The sequence below is a fragment of the Engraulis encrasicolus genome, chromosome 12 (assembly GCF_034702125.1).
Source record: "Engraulis encrasicolus isolate BLACKSEA-1 chromosome 12, IST_EnEncr_1.0, whole genome shotgun sequence".
NCBI lineage: Eukaryota > Metazoa > Chordata > Actinopteri > Clupeiformes > Engraulidae > Engraulis > Engraulis encrasicolus.
The window spans coordinates 26,979,915-27,003,751 of record NC_085868.1 but is presented as its reverse complement, the minus strand read 5'-3'; the positions used below and the strand labels follow the sequence as shown (position 1 = coordinate 27,003,751).

Below are 23,837 nucleotides of genomic sequence, written 5' to 3'. Positions count from 1 at the left end.
GTCAGCTTTTTAAAATTTAGTCTTAGTCTTACTCACAATGACGAAAATCAATTTTAGTCTTAGTCATATTTTAGTCATTGCCTTCCCAATTTAGTCTTAGTCTAAATGACGAAAATAAAAAAGGGCTTTGACGAAATATTTTAGTCATAGTCATGGTTGACGAAATTAACACTGATCTGTACCCAGAGAACAGACAAAATCGGTGCCTCAAATCAGAGAACAGGGAGGCATGGAAAAGCAAGCACTGCAGTTTGAATTTATACAACTGATACGATTGGCTATGGCTAAGTATGCCAAATTATATACATTCATAACGCCGAATAAACAGCCGTCGTCAATCGTAAACCCCACACACAGTCTACGGGATTTACAGTGGGGAGGTCTCCAGACCTTATCTCACTTAGGTCTGGTGATAACCAGGCAACTGCCGGACACTTCTAAAATATGGTTTCATCTGTTTCACTCTTTGGAGGCTAAACTTCCAGAACTACTGCAGCTTTGTGTCTGTGCCAATAAATGTCTATCTTGTGTCTTCAGCAGTAATAAAAACTGATGAATTTTCTTTTTTGTAAAGACTTACTTAGTCTCCTCTCAGTCCTCCAGACTGCCACCTTCAGGACCTCCTCTAGGCCGACTTGTCTCTTTGAGGAGTTTTTCCAAATACTGTTTACACGTATGTGTATTAACACGGCTTGTGGATGAAAATAAAAACACTATTGTTGCATTGTTGCAGGTTTGTTATAGCCCCCTACAAGGGCTATTTTTTAACAGATTTTTGAAAGGAGATTTATATAACTTCTACAACAAAAATATATGTGTAAACAGCTTCTCAATGAGGCTTCCACCATTAGACGTCAGTAGTGGGTGTGAAAAGTTTTCAGTTGACGTGACATTTTTTAAATCATTCATGCAAGAAAATTGAAAAAAGGAGGCGCACACAAGACTTGTGTGAAAAAGTGTATTGATGCCGAAATTAAACAACAGAAGTCTAAGGTTAACTGGAGAAACAGACGTTTCGGAGCTAGTCCATTGTCAATGTGTCCAGTAGACATTGATCATGTTGTTAAAATGGCTTGGGCCCAAGCGACATTATGAATGTGAGCTGATCTAAAATAACACTCCATTTGTTCCAGATCTGTCTGTGGAAATTGGTCTTCAGTAATTCTAATCCCCTTTACGGCAAGTTGAAGAAAAAGACAAGCCTGTAAGTCTCCATTATGCACTTTTTAAAAATTTGGTTAACCTTAATCTTAGCATATAATATATCAATAGGCCTACTCGCTGTATTGATTATTGTACTGTATTGTGTATACAATGAATGAATACAATACATTTGCTCGGATTAAAGGCGGCACAAATTAAAGGCAGCACACACACACTCACACACACACACACACACAGACATACACACACACACACACACACTCACACACACACACACACACAGACATACACACACACACACTCACAGAGTAATTTTATATACAAAATTCCGCACAAACTGTGTAAAATCTTCTATATTTGGATCTATTTCTATCACAGATGCAAAGGATTGATTGCTGCATGAACAATATTAAATTCACACGAAAGGACTGAGATCTTCTGATGTGACATCTTGACTTCTGGAGGTGGACCGTCAGCCACCTAAAGCAGCACCATGTCCAGCACTCTACACAGATCTCTCAGTGTTCCTCTCTGCATCACTCTGTACATCATTGCTTACGCCAGTCATGTGGATGGATTCACATTTGGGGAGTGCAAATTACATGAGCCAAAACATAACCAAACAAAATTTTACTGCTACCAAAAACACCTTGAAAACATACCTCAAAACCTACCAGTTGTTGCAACAGAGATAGATTTGTCTAACAACGCCATCACTGCAATAAAGAGAGACGATTTAAAAAATCTTGTACATTTAGAGATCTTAAACATCTCTCAGAATCACATCTCTCATGTGGAGAGAGGCGCTTTCAGAAACTTGATATCGTTAACCCTGCTGAACCTAACCAGTAACAATTTGAACAAAATCACAGATGAGTTCTTCAGTGGCCTGACTAATCTAAAAGTGCTTCTCCTGGAATTTAATGGCAATTTAACTATAGATCCCTCTTCATTTTCTGTCTTTTCCAAGCTTGAGTGTGTGAAACTGTCTGGCAATAACCTGAGAAACATAACATATCTGCAACCCATATTCCGGATAGAGACACTGAAAGAACTTCACATTGCGAAGAACAATATTTCACATTTTCAGTCAACAGATATTTTATATTCATCCCTCCAACTTCAAAAACTAAACTTATCTTCCAATCCAATCAGCATTTTCAACATCACAGCAAATATTTTCCCCAACCTCACATCCATTGATTTGGCATTTTGCTTTCCAAAGCCACTTTCAGAGTGGAGGGTGTTTAGTCCAGACTTTTTTAGGAATGTAAGAAGGCTTGATCTGACAGGTGCTAATATTTCATTTGAGGATATTAATGTTATACTGCAAACATTCAATAGGTCCCTTGTTCAGCTCAAAATGAGCTATGTGCCTTCTGTACAAACATTTATAAGAAATGCTTGTCTGATTCCAACACTAGCAGAGTTGGTGCTTGAGCACAACGGTATGACTAACTTTACAGAAACAGGACTTGATAAATGCACCCACTTAAGGGCACTGGATTTGTTTGGTAACAATCTAACTAAATTGGAATACTTCTTTGCCTCACTAACAAATCTAACCAATTTAGATCTGGGTTATAATAACTTTTCAGTCATCCCCAATATCATACAAAACCTATCCATGCTGGAGACCTTAAATGTTGTGTTTAATAAGATTAAAGAAATTGATTGTCATACTTTTAAAAGCGTAAATCTAAAATCGCTTAAGATGTACCACAACTCAATTTCTGAAATACATTCTTGTACCTTTCAAAACCTGAGTGGCCTAAAAGAACTTTACCTTGGTTCAAATTTAATTGGATCATTGAAAGGAGCTTTCAAAAATGGTCCTGCAAATTTGGAATATTTGCAGATAAGCGCAAACTCATTGCAATCCATCAAAGGATATGACTTAAGAGGTCTGACATCTCTGACTTATTTAGGTTTAAATGAAAATAGAATTGAATCAATTGATGCAGGAGCGTTTGATTCTTTAATTAGATTGAGAAAACTGGATTTGCGCTCAAACAAAATTACAGATAAATGCCTCACCCCAGCAGTCTTTTCAGGCCTTCCAAAACTACATGAACTGACTTTACAAAATAATCATCTCTTTGCATCATCACATCACTCGAAAACCCCTCCTTTTAGTCAACTGCAGTCTCTCCGCATACTGTCAGTCTTAAAGCAATCTCATCATAAAAGCCAAACTTATTTACCTAGAAATTTGCTGTGGAATCTGACAAATTTGGAATCTTTCTGGGCCCAGAAAGTTGTATTTCAGTCTTTAAAGGTGGACTTCTTCAAAGACAATACACAGCTCGTTTTACTTGACCTTAGCGAAAATGATATTACTTTTCTTTCTCCTGACATATTCTTGCCACTGCGAAAACTCTCCCAACTGTATTTGAGAGACTGCAACCTTAACACTTTAGACTTCATTGTGCAAGCAAAACTTCATCACCTACGCCATTTGCAGATCAAAAATAACCAAATCAGCTCTGTGAACGATACAGTTATCCAGGCCCTTCCCTCATTAAAGTTACTTGAGATGAGAGGAAATACATTCACCTGTGACTGTTTAAACGAAGGGTTCATCAAATGGGTGACCACAAATAATTTGACACAAGTACTTGAAGCGAATACGTTTCAGTGTAATAGTCCACCAAATCTGGTAGGGACTGAGCTTCTAAAGTTAGACTTGCATTCTTGCTCAGTTGACTGGGGGTTTTATTGTTATATATCCAGCACTTCTGTAGTGCTCCTGACATTGGTCGCATCCCTCCTCTATCACTTCCTACGCTGGCAAATAATTTATGCCTATTATTTGTTCTTGGCGTTTCTCTATGACAAAAAGAAAAAGGATCCAAAAAAGGCTAGGTTCCAATATGATGCTTTTGTTTCCTACAACCTCCATGATGAACACTGGGTCACTGGTACGTTGCTTCCCAAGCTAGAAGGGGAACAGGGATGGAGACTGTGTCTGCACCATCGGGATTTCCAACCAGGAAAATTCATCGTGGACAACATCATAGATGGCATCTACGGCAGCCGCAAGACCATCTGTGTCATCAGCCAGCACTACCTGGAGAGCGAGTGGTGCTCCAGGGAGGTTCAGGTGGCCAGCTTCCGGCTGTTTGACGAGAAGAAGGACGTTCTGATTCTGGTGTTCCTGGAGGACATTCCGGAATACCGGCTGTCAGCACACTACCGGATCAGGAGCCTGGTGAGGAAGCGGACGTACCTCCGCTGGCCCAAAGCCGGAGAGGACACGCGGGCCTTCTGGGAGAAACTAAGGCTCGCCCTGGGCACCCAACGGGACTCTGAGGTGAATCATTTCAGTGATGTCCAGAGTGTCCTCTAGAGCTTGATGTTTTTTTTAAGTCACTGATTCTGTGAAGAGATTGGCTATGGTATATTTACAATACGTTTTGACTTAATGACATGAACCATCTAGCCTATTTTTCTCACAAATTGAAAAAAGCTTATAGGCTACATTTACTATCTGTATCTTCCTTTAAAATGCATGATGTGATTTGACACTAAAGGGCTTAAAGCGCTCAGGAGACTTTGCAGGGTAATATTACTCAGGTGCTCATCTGTACCGGGTGAAGTGTAGGTCCAAAAAGGAAGGAAAAAGCAGAGGCACTCTGAGATTTGAGAAAAATATAAAAAAGCCTTTAATTTAACATGGCAAAATTAGTTTAAAAGCACATGGGCCTACGCGTTGCGGCCATATTGGCCTTAATCAGGGCATAGACAGGGGCCGAATCTCAAATGGTGCACTTGTGCACTTCAGTGTTCATGTTTCAGTGCGCATGCCGTATTAGTTACGCACTGAAACATATGCTGTGTTCCATTATTCACCCTCTGTACTGTGTACCTTGTTTGAGTGCAGTGAAGTACCCTTTCCACCCTCCGCAATTCACGAGGCGAGTACATTCCGATTCCCGTTCTGTCTGATACACTTAACGAAAATGACGGTTGGTCGCGTGACATCCGAGTTTACCAACCGCCAATATGCAATTCAACACGGAAGGCACTGTTCCTTATGCTAACACTTTTTAAAGTTACCCCTGCCTCTAATACACATGGCGATTGTCTTTGGAATCAAAACTATGCTGTTATCACAGAGATTCAACCGTTTGACAGATCTGACACTCAACTACGTCACAAACATGGCAGCCGTTGAGTGCGAAAAGTGTACAGTAACACCACACTTCGAAAAATGGCCGTTTTGGGGGCGTTATCCGGGTAATTTACAGTACACTTTACCCTCGCGATTAGAAATGGAACGCCCTGCGTACCCAAACACAGTGCGGAAAGGGCGTTAAGTACGGGTAATGGAACACAGCAATAGTGCTCGAAGTGCACAAGTGCACCATTTGAGATCCAGCCAAAGAAAGTAGGTCAAAGGTTAAAAAGGCACCCATAGGTGTCAGAAGGGGTGGAGTCTTCCTATCTTGTCACATCATGTGACCAGTAAGCATGTTCAATAATTGGCTGACAAGAATGACTAAAAACCATTACTGGTAAGAAAGAGAAGACATACATTTCAAAAACGGGGGAGAGGGGAAAAAAAGAAGAAAATGACAACAGATAATTAAACAAAAAACAAATCATCACACTTCTTTCAAACATATGTCACAGAAAGGGAGAAAAGTCACATTCCTCATTCAAGCCTGGGAAGGAGGTAGCCTTCAGCTTACTAATCCAGAATGTTTCTCTCTGGAGGAGGATTCTCAGGTGGTCCCCACCTCTGAGAGGTTTGGGCACCACTTCTATCACCATCACCTTTAGGGAGGAGACAGAGGGATGTGCGGCCTGTTGATAATGGACTGCCATAGGATAGGCAGGATTTTTTGTCCTGATGGCATTCTTGTGTTCCGCCACCCTGTCCTTCAGTCTTCTTTTTGTTCTGCCGATGTAAAAGCATCCACACTCACACTCCAGCCTGTAGACTACAAAAGTGGTGTTACAATTGGCAAAGGCATTAACCGTGAAACTCTGTCCAGTAAACACATCCACAAAAGTACATGATTTAGCTACATTTTCACAGTGGTTACAATTTCCGCATCTGTGATTCCCTTTCAGTTTCTGTAGCCAATGTGTTTTTCTTTTCACTGGGAGGTGACTATGTACCAGTTTATCCCTTAATGTAGGTGCACGTCTAAAACAGAATGAGGGGGGGTTTGGGAACACTTCTTTGATGGAGGGGTCACTTTGAAGTATGGCCCAGTTGTTCTTTATTATTTTCTTTATCTTCAATGCTGTTTTACTGTATCTGGTGGAAAAATAGACTTGATGGTTGCTTTTTGGTTTGTGTCTCTTCACCAGTAGGTCATTTCTGTTGCATTGATTGGCCCTCCTGGGCCTGTCGAACCACCTCTGTCTTGTAACCCCTTTCCTCAAATCGTTTTGCCATATCCACAGATTTAGTTTGATAGTCCTCTTGTGTGTCACATATTCTTTTTAGGCGAAGAAACTGTCCATATGGAATGTTTTTGATTAAATGCTGTGAATGAAAACTGTCAGCTCTAAGAATTGTATTGCGATCAGTGCATGATGTGATATTTTAAATATGGCACCTTTTATGATATTATGAGCTGAGATAATTAAAGAAACGTGTTCCTGTAGATGACTGTTATTGACCAATTAAAAGATCATTATTCCAAATGTTTTGGCTCATGCCATCATTCATCTCCATACTATAGGTACAGCAAGTCACAGAAGTGAGTGCACCCCTCACATTTTTGCAGATTTGTAAGTATATCTTAGGACAACATTAAAGAAATTTCACTTCGACACAATGATTAGTGATCTGTTAACAACATATATAACCGCTTATATTTCTTGTGAATTTTTGTGAGTGAATAAGAAATTTAAGCTGTTATGTATGGTGTTAATAGGTCATTAATCATTGTGTCAAAGGGAAATTTCTTAAATGTTGTCCTATGGAAAGATATACTTACAAATCTGCAAAAATGTGACCTAACTTTAGTTTATCTCTTTTATACTTATTATTCGATCATGTTCCATCAGTGGCAGAACAATTTGCTTCCCTAGTCTGATCTTTTTTTGACTAAATTTAACTTGCTCCAATATCTACCACTAGGTGGTGCCACATGTCCAAGTCACAGGTCTTGCGGGGCATTTCAGAATTTTGAATACATCAGGTGTTACAGCACCATCCCTCTCATCCAGACAACCTCTTCACACACACACACACACACACACACACACACACACACACACACACACACACACACACACACACACACACACACACACACACACACACACACACACACACACACACACACACACACACACACACACACACACACACACACACACACACACACAATGATGCACTCTATGTAGCCTAGATATGTCATGGACCTAACTTTAGTTTATCTCTTATACTTATTATTCGATCATGTTCCATCAGTGGCGGAACAATTGCACACAGTGCCCCAGGGCAAGACACTTATAGGGCCCCCCATACAGCCTGCCAAGTCACAATAGGGCCCCAGCTAGCAATGTAGGTGGCTACTAGCCCTTGGATATAGCCCTCAGACCAGGAAAGGTCGGGGACCCGACCCCTGCGTCACACCAGTGACCACTTGATCCGGATATGGATAGGGTCGATCGAGGCTAAAGGACCTACTTGGTGTGTTTGAAGAACTTCGCTTTTCATTTATTCCTATAGGCCTACCTTTCAGAGAGACAGTAGTTAGTAGGCCTTTAGGCTACTAAAGACAGAAGTGTTGGTCAATTGTGGTTTGTGGCCTCTGTTTTTTGTATTGCCTTTGTTTTGTATGGTCTATCCTCCCTAAACGTTTGTTAAATGTCATTTTGATGGTCAGGCTATTCCAATGTTAAACTAACAATGGTAGACCTACACCATTTGATTGGCATTCTGCACTATTAACCCAATTCGGATAGACCATGTGGTAGGGTCTATTTTTGTCAAATAAGTGTCACCTAGGCCTCAATAAAGCTTGCCTTGTAAACTGTTGGCAAATAACCAACCCCTCACCCAAAAATCATTGTCAAAAATAAATAAACTGCTTTATAATTAGGTCATCAAGTCATTACTGTATGTGACCTGGCAGGCCGCTCTCTCTGAACTCAAAGATAACTTTGTCACAGTGTGGCGCGCGCGCTCATACCCCTTCTCATCTAACAACCACGCCTCGTTCTGGCTCCCCGTAACGACAGCCATATTGCTTGGCTGCGCACAAGCTGTATCTGTGGAAACTAACAAGTTAGGTCCTCTTCAGTCAGGTCTTTGCCGCTGTAAAAGCGTGGAAGTATATAATAGCGGTCGTTTCATATATGTTGACCTTACTGAATGTTTTTCTTTTTGAATAAAACGTTACTTCAATATCGGCGGACTCGGGGAATTTACATTTCTGTTACAACACGCAGTCCATCATTCGAGGTGAGTTTTGCATTATTTCATTGGTGTGTGAATGTTTTAGGGCACCGTTGGTATGAGGTAACTTAACATTATTCGACCATTTACATTTCCCAAGCGACTGCGTGTTCCTTCGTCGTTGTTGTCATTCCTCTTTCTGCAATATTGTAAATGCCTTTTAATCTTAAGGTTGGATAAAGCGTATTAACACCGCAGGTTTTAGTTCTAACCTACCAAAGCTAGTAACGAGTGGTAGTCGCCAGTAAGCGGGACTGCATGCGCTGTAGGTTCACGTTCCCGATGCAAAAACAAGGTATCACTGTCATTTGTGATGTGCTGAGAAAACTCGTCGTACATGCATTATTTTTGTGTGTAACATAAATAGAACTTATAGGTGAATAGGTGATCGCAGTTGTAAGTGAGGCTTATTTGTGATATGACGTTGTTTACGTTGTGACTGGTGACTCAAAAGACGGCAGAAGCGGCATATGGCTGCTTAGCAGAGATGGAGTGTGCGTCAAGATAAAGTTTGCGGGATTCCATGTGGTTAGTTCCCATTAACATTACAGGCCCATGCATCGATGCCCTTCAGCTACGATTGCAGCATCCATCCTGTATGTAGTAGTCGCCGACTCGTCGAGACAAATAAACAGGCTGTTGGGCGCTATATTTGTTGCTCTTTGGATGTTGTTGGAACATACGAGCAGCTGTTTGTTAAACCCATAAGACTCAAGCTTAATATTGCGCACAAGACGGTGTTAGCAGATTGCTACGACAGATAACTTGGGTGAAACACAGTGTGTGGCTAAGTTCATAACTGTCATTTATTTTAAGACATGAGACGTGTTATTACCTGGGCCCAGTTGGAAATGCCAAGGTTCAGTGCAATGGCATGCATTACATACATATGGACATAGATGTAACGTTAGCTACCGTTAACACACGCAGACGTCTCCTGCGGCAGTTAACGACACTTGGCTATTCAGCTATTCTCTGTTGCCGCTACGATAAGGAGCTTGGTGCACAAAACTTGATCCTCTGTTATGTCAACTGCGTTAAGGACGAATCCAGGGTGATTGTGATGATATCTGAAGTTCGGATGGTTTCTTGTTATCAAGCCGACAGGTACATCATATTATTCTCTGCTTTTCCCCGAGCATTCTAGGACAAATGGCGTGGGGTGTTATTTTTATCACCTGGGTCAATGGGTCTGTTAGCAGGCGATGAGTGAGCTGTTCGTTCGCTCAGGCCTACATACAGTATATCGTGCAGGAACGTCAACCACTTTTGAGCGTGTGTGTTGTAAATGGCTGCTATGCTTACGCACAATGTTGACTGAATAATTAGCTGAAAGCAATACACTAAGGTGTAGTGCAGCACTTTGCAAAGTTGCCAATTTTGACCAGCATCCATAAGGGACGAGATGGGTAGCCCCTTTCAGACAATCTGTTTTTGATCATGAAGGTCCAGCACTAGCCTAACTTTTTGAAATGGATCAGCTTTCATGTCATTATGAAAGACCTGCCACACTGATGTGGATGTGCTGCTGTGGTTGCACATGCACACACCACAACGTTTGGTCACTGCCCTTTCATTTAAGTAAATGAACAGACGGAGTTGACCACAAAACTTTTGTGTACCAGAGCCTGAAAAATGAGCAAGTATACACCTGTCATTTATGTATCAGCTCTAGTTATCAGACCCATCTACTTTTCAAGAGTCATTGATTGCGTACAGTAGTTTTGCGGTGTCAGGTGATCAACTAGAGATGTGCAACTGGTGATTGAGTGTGTATTTACATAACTGGCAAGGAAGAGCAGTAGCTCAAACCCATTCGTGTATCTGTGCTGTAAAAGAGTCAGGTTAACAGAAAGTGCATTGAGGCATGGTGAGTACCCTAGTAGTGGTATGCCAAGTCAGTTGAAAATCATGAACGTCTCTTCTCCAAAGCAGTATCATCCAGGAGGATGTCATTAACCACAATGCCCTGGGATGGTCCACAACAAACATCTTAGCAATGCTCCTTCTTTTAGAGTAGAATAGCTTTATTTATCCAAGAAAAGCGAGAATATCTAGCATGGCACTCAAATGTACACATTATAACAATTTACATTACACCCAGGACTCTAAACTAGCAGTCACAACTGTTGGCTAAATGTTGGTGATAATTCAGTTTGGCTGGTAGAAAAGAAAGCTCACCAACCACTTTGATGATGAATGTATGAATGGCTGGTAAGATTACTAGTAGCCAAATTGGCTTGTGATGAGAAGCTAATTAATAGCCCTAACCACACCACAAAGCCAGCACATATTAGCACACACTTGCATAGAGAGATGGTGGCAGTTATTGAGTATTAAATACTGCTTGGTAAATTAATCAACATCGATTGCTTCCCAGGTTCACAAGGGCATCTTTCCTGGAGTCCTCCTATCATCTCCCGTTACATGATATACCTATACCAACCACGTGGGCCTAATGGACTTGCCTCAGGGCTGGAGGTAGAGGCGTGGGGGTTAGCCTGCCCTGCTCCTGCTCCCGCTGTAGCAGTAGCAGCAGCAGCAGCAGCAGCAGCAGCAGCAGCAGCAGCAGCAGCTCGTCAACGTCATAAATAATTAGTCACTAAAAATCGTCTGACTTTGGGGATTCAGTCTCAACGGCCCCTTCATTACTCCCCGACCACTTTGCCTTATTGAATGGACGTGTTGGTGTTTGGTGGTGGCTGTGTCATCGTGTCCCTGTTTAGCTGTTTGGGTATGAGTGTCGTCTGAAGCTCAGGGGTAATGTTGTCAGCACTGGTACCATGACAACCCTCTAACTTCTATCTATTCATAAATAGACTGCTTGGATTTGGTCTGATCCTGAAAGGTTGAGGCTAAGTTATATTTCCAGCAACAATGATGATAAAACTATGACAAGGCTATGGCCCAGGTACTTAAGCTTCCTACAGTGTTGCCTAAACAACTGATAAATCCTTATTAATGCCCAGACCAGACACAGGGTACACCGTGTTGTTGACTGTGTGTGAAGAACAAGCTGTTTTCAAAATTGATGTATTTTTTTTTCTTTGTCTTTTTTTTTGTTTGTTGCAGGTCTGCAGCAGTGACCTCCTATAACCCTCTACTTCAACACAACACAAGACAAGACTAGATCTTTCATTTCTGTAAGGATAAGGGGCCGGGAGGAGAGCAGGCAGAGATGCCGAAACCGGTAAGGGAAAACTCTGTCCACCACGGCTGTTGTAGTTGGCACCATGCTCGTTCTTGTCAGTCACAGCGGCTGTAGTTTTTACCATGCTATGCTTCTTAAAACCCACCACGACTATTGTAGTTTGCACCATGCTCGTTCATGTCAGTCACGGTGGCTATAGTTTTTACGATGCTATGGTTGTTAAAACCCACCACAGCTGTTTTTCTTTGCACCATGCTGGCTCTTGTCAGTCACGGCGGCTGTAGTTTTTACCATGCTATGCTTGTTAAAACCCACCACGACTGTTGTAGTTGGCACCATGCTCGTTCTTGTCAGTCACAGTGGCTGTAGTTTTTACCAGTTTTTACTATGCTTGTTAAAACCCACCACAGCTGCTGCAGTTGGCACCATGTTTGTTCATGGTCGATCTTCCCATTTCATGTCCCTTTTTTTTCGACCTGACGCCACAGTAGTCAGCTAGTGTGCTTTCACTGTCATTACACTGCTTTCATTAGAAAGATTGAAAAGTTGTACAGCTTCTTGTCACACTCCCGAGGCTTAAAAACGCACATGCGCACACCTTGATACCCATCAACTCTCCTCACTCTTCTAATGCCCCACATCGAATTAAGCTTACATGACATTGCTGTACATTTAATCTAGCAGATGCTTTTATTGAAACCGATTTGCATCAGAGAAATTAATCAACAGCAACTAATGTGTGGGGAGAACAGTACATTCCCGCACATAGACCATTCTTAGCGCGTTCAGGCCGACTGAGAACCGTGCTGGAGCCCGTTCCCGCACCTAATCGCGAACCGGCCGTCGTGTTCATGCCACAGATATTTGCGTTCGCGAACCGGAAAGTTGGTTCGCAATGCGAACCGCAAAATACTAGGTTTTTCTCAACGAACCGTGACGACAGCGTGCCCGTCAGCAGGCTCATCCGGGTAACGCAGTCACGTGCAGGAAAAGTTCAGAGCCCGGTATGAACACGGGCGTTTCGCAGATAAGCACTTTAGTGCTGAACGTAACTGGTGCGGGCCCTGGCTCCAGCTCCGTTCTGGTCGGCCTGAAAGCCCTATCTGTGGCGCAGCACCACAGGGTAAAGGTAGAGCATCAAATTGATGTACAGCTGCACATAAATGTCAGTGGGAATACACACATAGTACTTGCACTGGCGCAATGATTTTTGCCAGGTAGAGCCATGTATTTAACATGTAAATTTAACTCTCGATTAAAAGGTGCCAAACATAAACAAAAACTGTGAAAACGTAGCACCTGTAGCACCATACAAGGCTACTTGATTTATGGGAAACACTTGAGAATACAGACTCCACAGACATGGCAAGGTTAATAGTGCAGGTGAGTAGTGTTAGTTTAAGATGCACTTCAGCGTGAGGGTGAAACCCAGATGTGTAAAGCGTACATGATGAGGCTTGCCCTCTTACTTCCTCGTGAAATGCCTGCATGCTTGTGTCATTCGCTGCAAAAAAACAGCTGTGCTTTGTTATAACGCTAACTTTGTCGCAGTCAGGCAATGTCCACACCTAGACCCAGATTCAGATTTTGGCAATAAATCGTTTGATTGAGGCATTAAAATCTAATTTCCCTGAAAGGACTTGGCTCGGGACGTTTAGGATAACCGTGGCAAGCAAACGTGTTTGATGTAATCCCCCCCTTTTTTGTCCAAGAGCTTTCAGGAAATGAACTCTGAAAGGTTAAACCAACATGTGTATGTAGTAATGATTGAAAATGGTGTGATAATGCCCAGATAAGGCAAGCCGTACAGATTAAGTGCCCTGTGCTGTTGATTGCTGCTGATAACAGAGATTGTTCTTGCTGTGGGCAGAGAGGAGGGTGTTTAAGTTAGTTGATGCTTTTGCTGTCTTCAGCAAAGAAGATATATATTTTTTCCTGTTCAGAGAATTTCACTGAGCACTTTGACATGAGCATGTAGAGCATTGAGAAAAGCAACGCTCTTCTATTTAGAGAGCCTGTGTCTCTTTGCAGTGTGAGAGCCATCTTTGCCCTTCTTGGACTTTTTCTTTTGCTTTTACTGGCCATTACCTGATTTTAGCACCTCTTTGCATCTTTAGCACAACAATACTTCTCTGTAGATGTCTGCAACGGACTGGCTGATATTGGAAGGAGGTGTGATTTTTGTTTCTGCTGAAACAGACTCAGCCGTTTTAAGAAGCATGACCTCAAGGGCAGAAGGGCTTCCTGCGATCTGTCATTTACAGTATGTGTTGATATGCAGAGTGTAAGAAAAAACGGCAAAACTCCCATATACTGACCATTTTGCTTCAAAGCAGAGAGTTAAGCAGTTTCATCTTGGGTCATCAGGCCATCTTGAATCCACCTACCAGCTCAGGTGTGCAGGAGGGAAAAATCAGAAGTGATATGCCTAGTATGGAGTCAAAACTAGGCGAAGTAATTCTATTGCATAGTTGCTTGCAGCTAAACAATCATTTTGCAATGTTTTGGTCGCTAGATCAGATGCCTTTGTCACTTCATGCAGCACGCAATTACTATGAATGGCCCTTTCTATTTCATTGTTAAGCGCATGTTAACAAACCCAGGAGATTGATAAATTAATGTTATAAAGCCGTTATCAGCGCCATGTCAGAATGTGAGTTACGTGGAGAGACAGCTGTGGATAGTTTAGGTTACTTTAAGTATCTGCTGTATGGTATTGGGGTAACAACTCTCCAAGAATCTGTTTCTCATTTCATGTAGCGTGTGCAAATGATGTAGTCCAGGCTAAATATGGCATTTATCTACCGGTAGTAGAATCTCATTGATCAGTGTAAAGGTGATGATTCACTGGGCAACTTTCTGAGCTTTCTAAGTTAAAAGATGTTTTGAAGGCTTTTTGTCACTCTACATTTTATTAAGAGAACTCAGTGTAGCAGCAGACAACTTTTTCCAACTTATTCCATCAGAAAATCAATAGCCAATCGTGATGTTGCCTAGCAACATCGCTCAAAAAAGTTACCCTCTCTGTATCATTACCTTAAGAGTCCTCAGAGATTCACTGCACCAGAATCTGTTGGCATAGGCTGTGATATCCTGTACCAAACAGTGAATGATGATTCTCTCTCTGACTGCTCCTCTGGCTTGGGTTTGGGTCTTTAAAGTGATAAAATCACTCAATCAGCACGAATGAACTGAACCATTTAACCACAATCACTGCTGGCCCTCTCTCTCGGAGTGCTGATTTCCGCTGTAGAAAATCAGATACGTACTGTGAGAAATGAGGCTGAATAGCCCTTTGTGCTTCCTAATATTCTTAGCCCAAGTGGCGTTTAAAAATGTAGGGTAATCTTCAAAGGCCGAATAGAGGGTGTGCTTGCCCACTGCTTTTCAAAATTAACTTATCCAGTTCCCCACTCCTTTTTGAAATTACCCAGCTTGCCTATCTCCCCCAAAGTTCTTCACTCTTCTTAATGCAGCAATTTTGAGCGGATTCATGGACTTCTTTCACCGGAGTGGAAGTGACCGTTCCAACTTGTGATCTACCTCTGGCTTTGCCACCAAGCTTGGACTGGGCATCTGGCATACAGGGCATTTCTTAGAGGGACGAAAGTATCCATGGGCAAATGCAGAGGTTTTCTTTTTGCACTTTTCTCAGAGGCAGGCCCACAGTTAGGAGGGGGCAACGCCAAAATGCCCAGGCCTGCTTCTGGTCCCCACCAACCCTGAGTGCCCCTGTCCATTTGACTCTGGTGTGTACTTTAGCCACACAGGGAAATTAAGGCCAATGGGCTTTTTTTGCCCATAGGAAGTTAAACCAGCATAGGGTTTCAACTCAATGCAATTTCAACTTTGAGGTCAATTTAACGACTTTGTTGTCCATTCCATTATCCATTTGAATCGTTTAGTTACTGACAAAATGTTATTTTTCTGCCGCTGTCCATTTGACTCTGGTGTCTATCTAAGCCTCAGAGGAGGGAAATGAAGGCCAATGTGTTTCTTTTTTTCCATAGGAAGTTTAAGCAACTGGTGCTGTGGTGGACTTGTACAATGGTAGCCTATATGAGTTGTAAACCACTATGGTGCATGCATGCATACATGAACAGTAAGGAATTCCTGAATAGGGATTGAGGGCAGTCATGGGTAAGCGGTTAGGACATTAGATTTGTAGCCCAAAGGTTGCCAGTTTGACTCCCGACCTGCCAGGTTGGTAGGGGGAGTAATGAACCAGTGCTCTCCCCCGTCCTACTTTATGAATGAAGTACCCTGAGCATGGTACCGTCCCAACACACTGCTCCCTTTGGGGCGCCATAGATCTATGTGTCAACATAGTCCTACAAGGCCCAGTCATGCCTAATGAAAGGCAAGGGGAGTGTACGTCCAGTGGACGAAAGTGTGTGTTTCAAGGAAAGCATTTACAATAAGTTTAGGCGTTTTTTTTAAAAAAATCATTTGTAGAGACACACTGCTCTCTATTTTGGCTCCTCCGACTTCCTCTGGGTGATGCCAGTGCAATGTAGTAGCAGTGTCAGCTAAGGCCTCTGGCTGCATACTTTGGTAGGATGGCTGTTGGATGAGTCATGTGCCTTGGTGAGAAATTGTGTGTGTGTGTGTGTGTGTGTGTGTGTGTGTGTGTGTGCGTGTGTGCGTGTGTGCGCGTGTGCGCGTGTGTGCGTGTGTGCGTGTGTGCGTGTGTGTGCGTGTGTGCGTGTGTGCGTGCGTGCGTGTGTGCGTGCGTGCGTGCGTGCGTTCTCTGGTGCATTGTAAGGGGCTCAAGGTGTGTGTGTACTTGTGCATATGCTTGTGCGTGGTGTTTGTAAATGTGTTCTGGTGTATTGTGAAGGCCTCAAGGTGTCCAATAGTAGATTGGTGCAGCCTGCTTTCTGCAGCTACAGCTGTGTGTTTGTATGTTTGTGTGTGTGTGTGTGTGTTAGTGTGCCTGTCACACGTGTGTGTGTGTGTGTGTGTGTGTGGGGGGGGGGGGGGGGGGGGGTGGGGGGTTGGGGTGGGGGGGGGTGGGGGTGGGGGGGGGGGGGGGGGGGGGGGGGGGGGGGGGGGGGGGGGGGGGGGTCTCAGAAGTGAGACCCCCAAGGTCCCACTCTCAGGAAGAGGTGTGTGTGTGTGTGTGCGTGCGTGTAGTGTGTGTGCGTGTGTGTGCGTGTTGTGTGCGTGTGTGTGTGTGTGTGCGTGCGTGTAGTGTGTGTGCGTGTGTGTGCGTGTTGTGTGCGTGTGTGTGCGTGCGCGCACGTGTGTCCCTCTCAGGAAGAGAAGTGCGTGCGTGCGTGCGTGCGTGCATGCGTGTACATGTGTGTGTCCCTCTCAGGAAGAGGTGTGTGTGTGTGTGTGTGTGTGTGTGTGTGTGCGCGCGCGTGTGTCCCTCTCAGGAAGAGGCCCTGCAGGCATTCCCCTTGAGTTGCGCCTGCCTGTTTTTGTTTTTACAGAGACTGGTGGAGTGTGTGTGTATGTGGCTCTCTGTGTAAGGTAGGCCCCCCCTATAAACCTACTGGCTTTATTGACATCCTGTGGAAGCACAGAAGTCAAACTGCAGCATGTGTGCGTGTTGAGCTATGAAGTGCCATAGACGGGAGTCACTTCTCCTTCACTCTTCCTCGCTCTTTTTCAACCTGTCTTTTTTTTTTTTACTGTGAAGGCTCTATATTTTAACCTTATCTGTATGATCACAAAACTTCAGTATCCCAATAAAACAACTTGTATGTTGTTTTGTGTTTCAGGGTGCGTGTGTGCGATGAATGTTTTGGTCTTGATGATAATTAGTACATCTGCATCTCCTTCTTCAGAAAATGGAAGGCTAAGCTTAAGTGATTTGTCCCTTCTCGTAAGACTGAGACACAGAGGAAAGGGAAGGTAAAAGAAGGTGATCGAAAAAGCGAAGCAAATAAAAGAGAAGAGATGCGAAATTCAGTGGTCCATTCTGATAGCTCGATGGTCATCAAGTCGCAAATTAAATGGAATGAAACATTTATTTTGTTGCACCTAGTGATGCAACACCTTCAGCGTTGCTTCTAGTCAGGCCAAGAGCAACACAATATCAATTCTGAGTTCCTGAAAAAACGGGAACTCCTCCCACTTTGTCGGGAAGCATGCAACCATTAGCAAACCAAGAGAGGCAGGTCGACCATGCTGTTTGGGAAATGTTAATCGTTATGCTCTTGGTCAGACCAAGTCTCGAAGAGATTTGAAAGTCTATGATAATCAGGCTAACATTCGCCCCTCATTTGCATAATATTAAACTTTATATTTTGGCCTCCCTCATAGGAATGAATGGCAAAGTTTAGCCAATATCGTGAGAATGTGTCCTTGGAGTTAGAGACTCGGAGGCCGCCAGCTAGGGTGGCTGCCTGCTGGCTAGCCTACTCTTACCATACCCTCAGACTAATTCATTCGAACGGAGGGCTTGAAATTACCAAATTAAGATGCGCTTACTGGTGAAACAGGTTAGCTCTGATGTGTATCTGAAATACTACGTTTGTGTCACAAAATCTCAGTCTTTTCTGGAGACTAGGGATGCACCCATACTGATACTGGTATCGGTATCTGCACCCGATACTGCTCATTATACTCGTACTCGAACTGCACTTGCCGATACCAGGAACGATACTCCGATTACACAAAACAATGCAAAATCTTGTCACGTTCTGTGGACTTGAAAAGCAGCATGGAAAAAAAGTGCCACCTCATGCATTTACTAACATTTAAATCTACATGGAAATGGACAATAACAATATCACCGGTGGAAAAAAACAAAGCCATGCATTTATTTTCATTGTATTTTGGTGGTAAAAGGTATCGGTATCGGTACTCGGTATCAGCAAGTACAAACATTAATGTACTCGTACTTGCATCGGTTTTCAAAAAAGTGGTATCGGTGCCTCCCTACTGGAGGAGACCTGCCTAGTAAAGGTGGTAGGGGTCTGTTGACAAGGTGGCTACCTTCATAATAAAGTGCTGGGGGAAACCCAGCAAGAGAAGGTGACGGCTGAGCCATAATAACCAGCTAGGGTAGCTGACTGCAGGCTAGCCTGTAGTTGCTGTGTGAGGATTAGCCCGTGGCCGTGTTGGTGTTGGGGGAGGGGAAGGGAAGGGAAGGGAAGGGACGGGACGGGACGGCATGGGATGGGATCTGACTTGGTCTGTCTGAGGCCTCCCTCCCAGCAAAGCTCCCGTTAAACGGCTTACCCACAAACAGCTGCACATTTAATTAGGGTGTGTCTGCGAGGAACGTAAACACAGCGAGGTGCAGAGACGGAGAGATAAAGACACAACAACCACACGTGCAGTTTCACAGCTCTGTCTAGAGACACACACACACACACACACACACACACACACACACACACACACACACACACACACACACACACACACAATTTCACAGGTCTGAAGAGAAAGAGGGAGGGAGAGGGCGAGAGAGATACACAGTTTTCTCTCTTTCTCTCTCTCTCTCTCTCTCTCTCTCTCTCTCTCTCGCCTCTCTCCCTCAGAGAGAGGGGGGGGGGGAACAGCCACACGTGCGGTTTCACAGCTCTTTAAGAGAGAGGGAGACTGACGGAGACAGACAGAGAGACGGACAACCCGTGTGGTTTCATAGTTCTGTCTTCACAGAGAGGGGAAGAATGAGAGAACGACGTGCGGTTTCACAGCTCTGAGTGTCTTGCTTGATGTAAACTGTCTCGGGACACTATGCAGCTAGCCTTGAAATCTAGGTAGACACCCCTAGTGACTCCAAATTGAATTTGCTCCCAAGTCAGTTGTGGTGGTTTTGCAACGCTGCAAATTAATCAGGCCAATCAAATCGTGAGGAGTGGTATCAGAGGCCGGGCTGTGTAGTGACGACAGAATTTCATGCAAATTAGATGGTCCGATAACCAATCAAATGGGCGTATGGATTGTTTGGACGGGAGTCTCACATTTCTCAGAGAGACATGGCGGCCGTTCGTGCGACTCCCAAAATCAAACTTTTTGCTGTGTGGGGATTTGACACGATTTGACGTGATATCGAGCTTCTCCAGACCCCTGTACAGCTTTTTGCTGTAGGGGTTTGGCTGCCAGGCTAGGGAGCAGCAGCTGTGTGCACTCTCTTGGTGTTGTCACCACCCCATACCCCATACCTCATACTCAAGCTGTTCAGGTGCTAAATTGACTTTTGTCGCTGCCTGGCTGGAAAGCTCAATATTGCTTGCGCGCATGCGTGTGCATGCACACACTATTGACCTTTCCAGCTAGTGGCAAAAGTCATGCATGCACGCGTGCGACGAGAGACACCAACCACACAATCATCCAGATACGCTCAGTCTCGCATTAAATGCATGAGAGCAGTAGGAGACACAGCTACAGACACAGCTACAGACACAGCTACAGACACAGCTACAGACACACACAGACACACACAGACACAGGCCCTTATCGTCATGGACCTGACTTGTACCCCTGTCACTCAAAGGTGCTGATCGGTCTTAATTTTTCTCTCGTTTGGAGGTGGGCCTAATCTCGTGCCCTGAATTTTGTACTGGTGCATTTAACACGGTTTGGCAGCAGTTGCTGGCCTAAGGCATTTTTCACTTAACTGCTGTGCTTCGTGTGTGTGTGTGTGTGTGTGTTAGGGGTGGTACGGTTCACAAAAGTCACGATTCGGTCCATGTCACGGTTTCAAGGTCACGGTTTTCGGTTTTGTACGGTTCTGGGTTTTAAAAAAAAATAAAAAAAATAAAATGTATTATGCACTAGAAATGTATAATATAAAAATTAGAATGAAAATGTAAGCTTATCATGTTGAATTTGACTTCATTTAACCTGTAACAAGGTGAAGTTACTGAAAGAGGAAAGATATCAACGATTTTAACATGCTTCCATTTATTTCACAAAAAAGGAGAACTAAGTCCTAACTTTTAAGTTGACAAATATTCAAATATTACATACTATAACACATTTGACGTGTAAAAATAAAACAGCTACACTCCTGAAGGCAATGGGACCATTAGGTCAGTGCAGTATGACTATTTTGGTTAATGACACATTGAGAACGAATTGGACTTTTATTTTGATACCGCTTTCTGCGAGTTTTGCGCTTAGGATGAATCAGTTGCTTCCTATCGTGAAACTGCCGGCCATGAGAAGCATAGAAGTAAAATCAGAAGTCAAATTCAATTTTAAGTGAACAAGTGATAGGGTTAAGTTATGTTAAAATGTGAAAGTTAAGGTAACAAATAATTTAAAAAGATCGTTTTTTTTAGAAGTGTAGGCCTATACAATAGGCTACTCAGGAATGTTTAAAAAAAACTCCTGTGAAGCTGAGACTGTTAAAACAGTCAAATTTTATTTTGGTTATAGTGTTAAAAAATCAATGTTAACTAGGCAACAGCACAAAGTTCCCTTCATTCCATCAGAGTTTAACTGGCTACATATAATCAGGAATACAGTTGATTCCAGTTAAGGACAGCGCAGTGAATCTGGTGGATATGTTCAATTATCTCGCATTTTGCCGTCTGGAATACCCATTCAATGTCACGTGGATAACGCCGACGCCTACACTAGGCTACTGTAACGTAAGTCATAGTCTACTTTGTTCTGCTAATCTGTCATTTTTTGTAAATTCATGTTCATTTAATTTAAATTGGTCAGAATAAAAGCTGGGGGCAGTCGCTTGCGTTAACGTGGAGAGAGAGGGGGGAAAGGGAGACGCTGCTGACCGACCTGCACTTGCGCAGGCTACTGTAGCCTAGTCAGCTGGTGCATGCTGTTGCGTCGTCCGCCGGTGGTCACTCGCTTTTTTTTTTTTGGAAACCGTGGGCACCGTGCGGTTGCGCACTACCCCGTTCCGTGACATGCACACCGTACGGTTTCGGTTTGCGACGCAAACCGTACCATGCCTAGTGTGTGTGTGTGTGTGTGTGTGTGTGTGTGTGTGTGTGTGTGTGTGTGTGTGTGTGTGTGTGTGTGTGTGTGTGTGTGTGTGTGTGTGTGTGTGTGTGTGTGTGTGCGTGCTTAGTGGCCGTTGTTCAGTATGCTTTTGGCGTGCAACAAAAGGCTGTCCCTCAGGGCATTGCTCACCAGGTGTGTCTGTATGCATCCAGCAATCACTGCAATCCCTTTGCATTTGCATTTTACTTGGAGAAATGGGTTGACAAATTGAGTAGTCAAGACCAAATGCTTGAAGACCTTTTGAAGTCACAGTAGCCAGGCTATGCAAGCACATCTTACACGTCCCTTCCCCTGTGTACCCCTGCTCGCCTATCTACACTAGGGATGCAAATTATCGATTAATTCATTAATCATTAATTGATAGCCTTACCGATCAACTTACGATTAATTGATAAGCGGCGTTTTCCCCCCGAAATCTCAATGTTTCTCGAAAAAAAAACTACTAAATCTAAACATTTTAATTAAAAGTTGAGATAAAATGCCACATTTAAATTAATTCTATTTCAGTTCTTTCCAAAGGTGATTTAAATATTCCCACTATTCACACCCCTCTTCACACACACTCTTCACATGCCCATGCTGTAGGGTCTCTTGTCAGTTGAATTGTTGATTAATTGCGATTAATGTTTTTTAATCGATTAATGCATTGATCGATTAAAGTCGATTAATCGATTAATCGTTTGCATCCCTAATCTACACATGTCTTATGAATCCCTCCTCTGTGTCAGCCAGCCTACCTGCCTGCCTGCCTGTGCACACGTCTGGCGTACACGATATCCTGTGTCTCCCTGCCAGCATGTATTGCGTATCCCGACCTGTACTCTGCATCTCACTTCCTGCCTGCGAAGCGAGTTCAATGTCTTGTGTACCCGGGCTGTCCCGTGTCTGCATGCCTGCTTGCAACCACATGTCTTGAGTGCTCAGACCCCTGTCTCTCCCAGCCCTGCATGTGTTGCGTACCCTGGCCCTGGTGTCTGCCTGCCTGCCTGAGAGTGGTACAGTATGTGCGCGTCTTGTCGCGCGCACCTCGTCCCCTGCGTCTCCCTGAGGGACGTTACGGGAAGACGCTATAATTAGCCTTGCCCTGGCTGCCGATTCGACTGGAAAATCACATCACATGTGCAGCGTTGCAATGGGAACTGGAGCAGGTACAGGTGTCCTACGCCAGAGAGCACCTCCACAGCACCTCTGTTCACCTCCCCAAAACGCACTGTGCTGTATGTCGCTCACCGAGCAGGTAAATGCGTCGCCGGCAGGGCATTCACCTGTACTGCCTGCTGCTTGCTAAGAGTTAGCCCGTAGCCAAGAGTGGGCTTAAAAGCATAGAGACTTTTTTTTGTATTGATGCACACATGAGCTTACAAGGCCCGTATGACCTACGATACACTGGCTGCTACTACTGACTACTTTGTTATGTATACACACAGAAGTATAAAAGCCTGTGTGTGTGCCTGTGTCCACACAACATGTCATTCATAGGCCTCATTGTAAACACCACCGTTGGCGCTGTACTGCTACCCTGATTATCATCGACTTTCAAATCTCTTCAGGACTTGGTCTGACCTAGAGCAGTGGTTCTTAACCTTTTTTCTTGAAGCACCCCCTGACCTGTGCCCAAGACAAGCCACGCACCCCCAACCCAAGCGTCTACGGGTGTATACGCACTAAAAAATTATTTGAGTGATTAATCTTCAGACATTAATCAATACTTTAATGACTTTATATGGGGACCAAAACATGTTTTAATTTGGTCATAATTTGGCCTAATTATAATGTTTGGAAGCAGAATTTTGATCACAACCTCAACGGAAACAAAATTCCGCGCACCCCCTAAAACCTCTGGCGCACCCCCAGGGGGTGCCCGCACCCCAGGTTAAGAACCACTGACCTAGAGCATAACGATTAACATTTCCCAAATGGCATGGTTGACGTGCCTCCCTTGGTTTGCTAATGGTTGTATGCTTCCCGACAAAGTGGGAGGAGTTCCAGATTTTTCAGGAGCTCAGAAACATTATTGTATTGCTCTTGGCCTGACTAGGAGCAACGCTGAAGGTGTTGCGTCACTAGGAGGGCATGGCCTGGCTACTATGCTGCATCTCTTCAGTAAAATGGCACTCTTTCTGTCACTTGCATTCTTAACACTAGCTCACAAACATTGCA

General features: G+C 43.7%; 2 protein-coding genes across 2 annotated transcripts in view; both read left to right on the top strand.

Moving 5' to 3' along the window:
- Positions 1–1,657: 1,657 nt before the first annotated feature.
- On the top strand, positions 1,658–4,569 carry LOC134459507 (toll-like receptor 13). Its single transcript, XM_063211871.1, has 2 exons — positions 1,658–2,662; positions 3,023–4,569. Exons 1-2 carry the CDS (start codon positions 1,658–1,660, stop codon positions 4,511–4,513), a joined length of 2,496 nt encoding a protein of 831 aa, XP_063067941.1. The 3' UTR covers positions 4,514–4,569.
- A 3,800-nt stretch (positions 4,570–8,369) lies between these two features.
- LOC134459641 (radixin) overlaps positions 8,370–23,837 on the top strand; it is a 64,024-nt gene continuing 48,556 nt past the window's right edge. Inside the window, exons 1-2 of the mRNA XM_063211987.1 lie at positions 8,370–8,596; positions 11,663–11,780. Coding sequence (XP_063068057.1) covers positions 11,769–11,780 — 12 coding nt within the window. The 5' untranslated portion in view covers positions 8,370–8,596; positions 11,663–11,768. The remainder of the gene's footprint in view (positions 8,597–11,662; positions 11,781–23,837) is intronic.

Coding starts and splice junctions, on each gene's coding strand:
- LOC134459507 (XM_063211871.1), top strand. CDS start 1,658: ATGTCCAGCACTCTACACAGATCTCTCAGTGTTCCTCTCTGCATCACT. Junction 2,663..3,022: donor ATAAATGCACCCACTTAAGG/GCACTGGATTTG, acceptor GAATATTTGCAG/ATAAGCGCAAACTCATTGCA.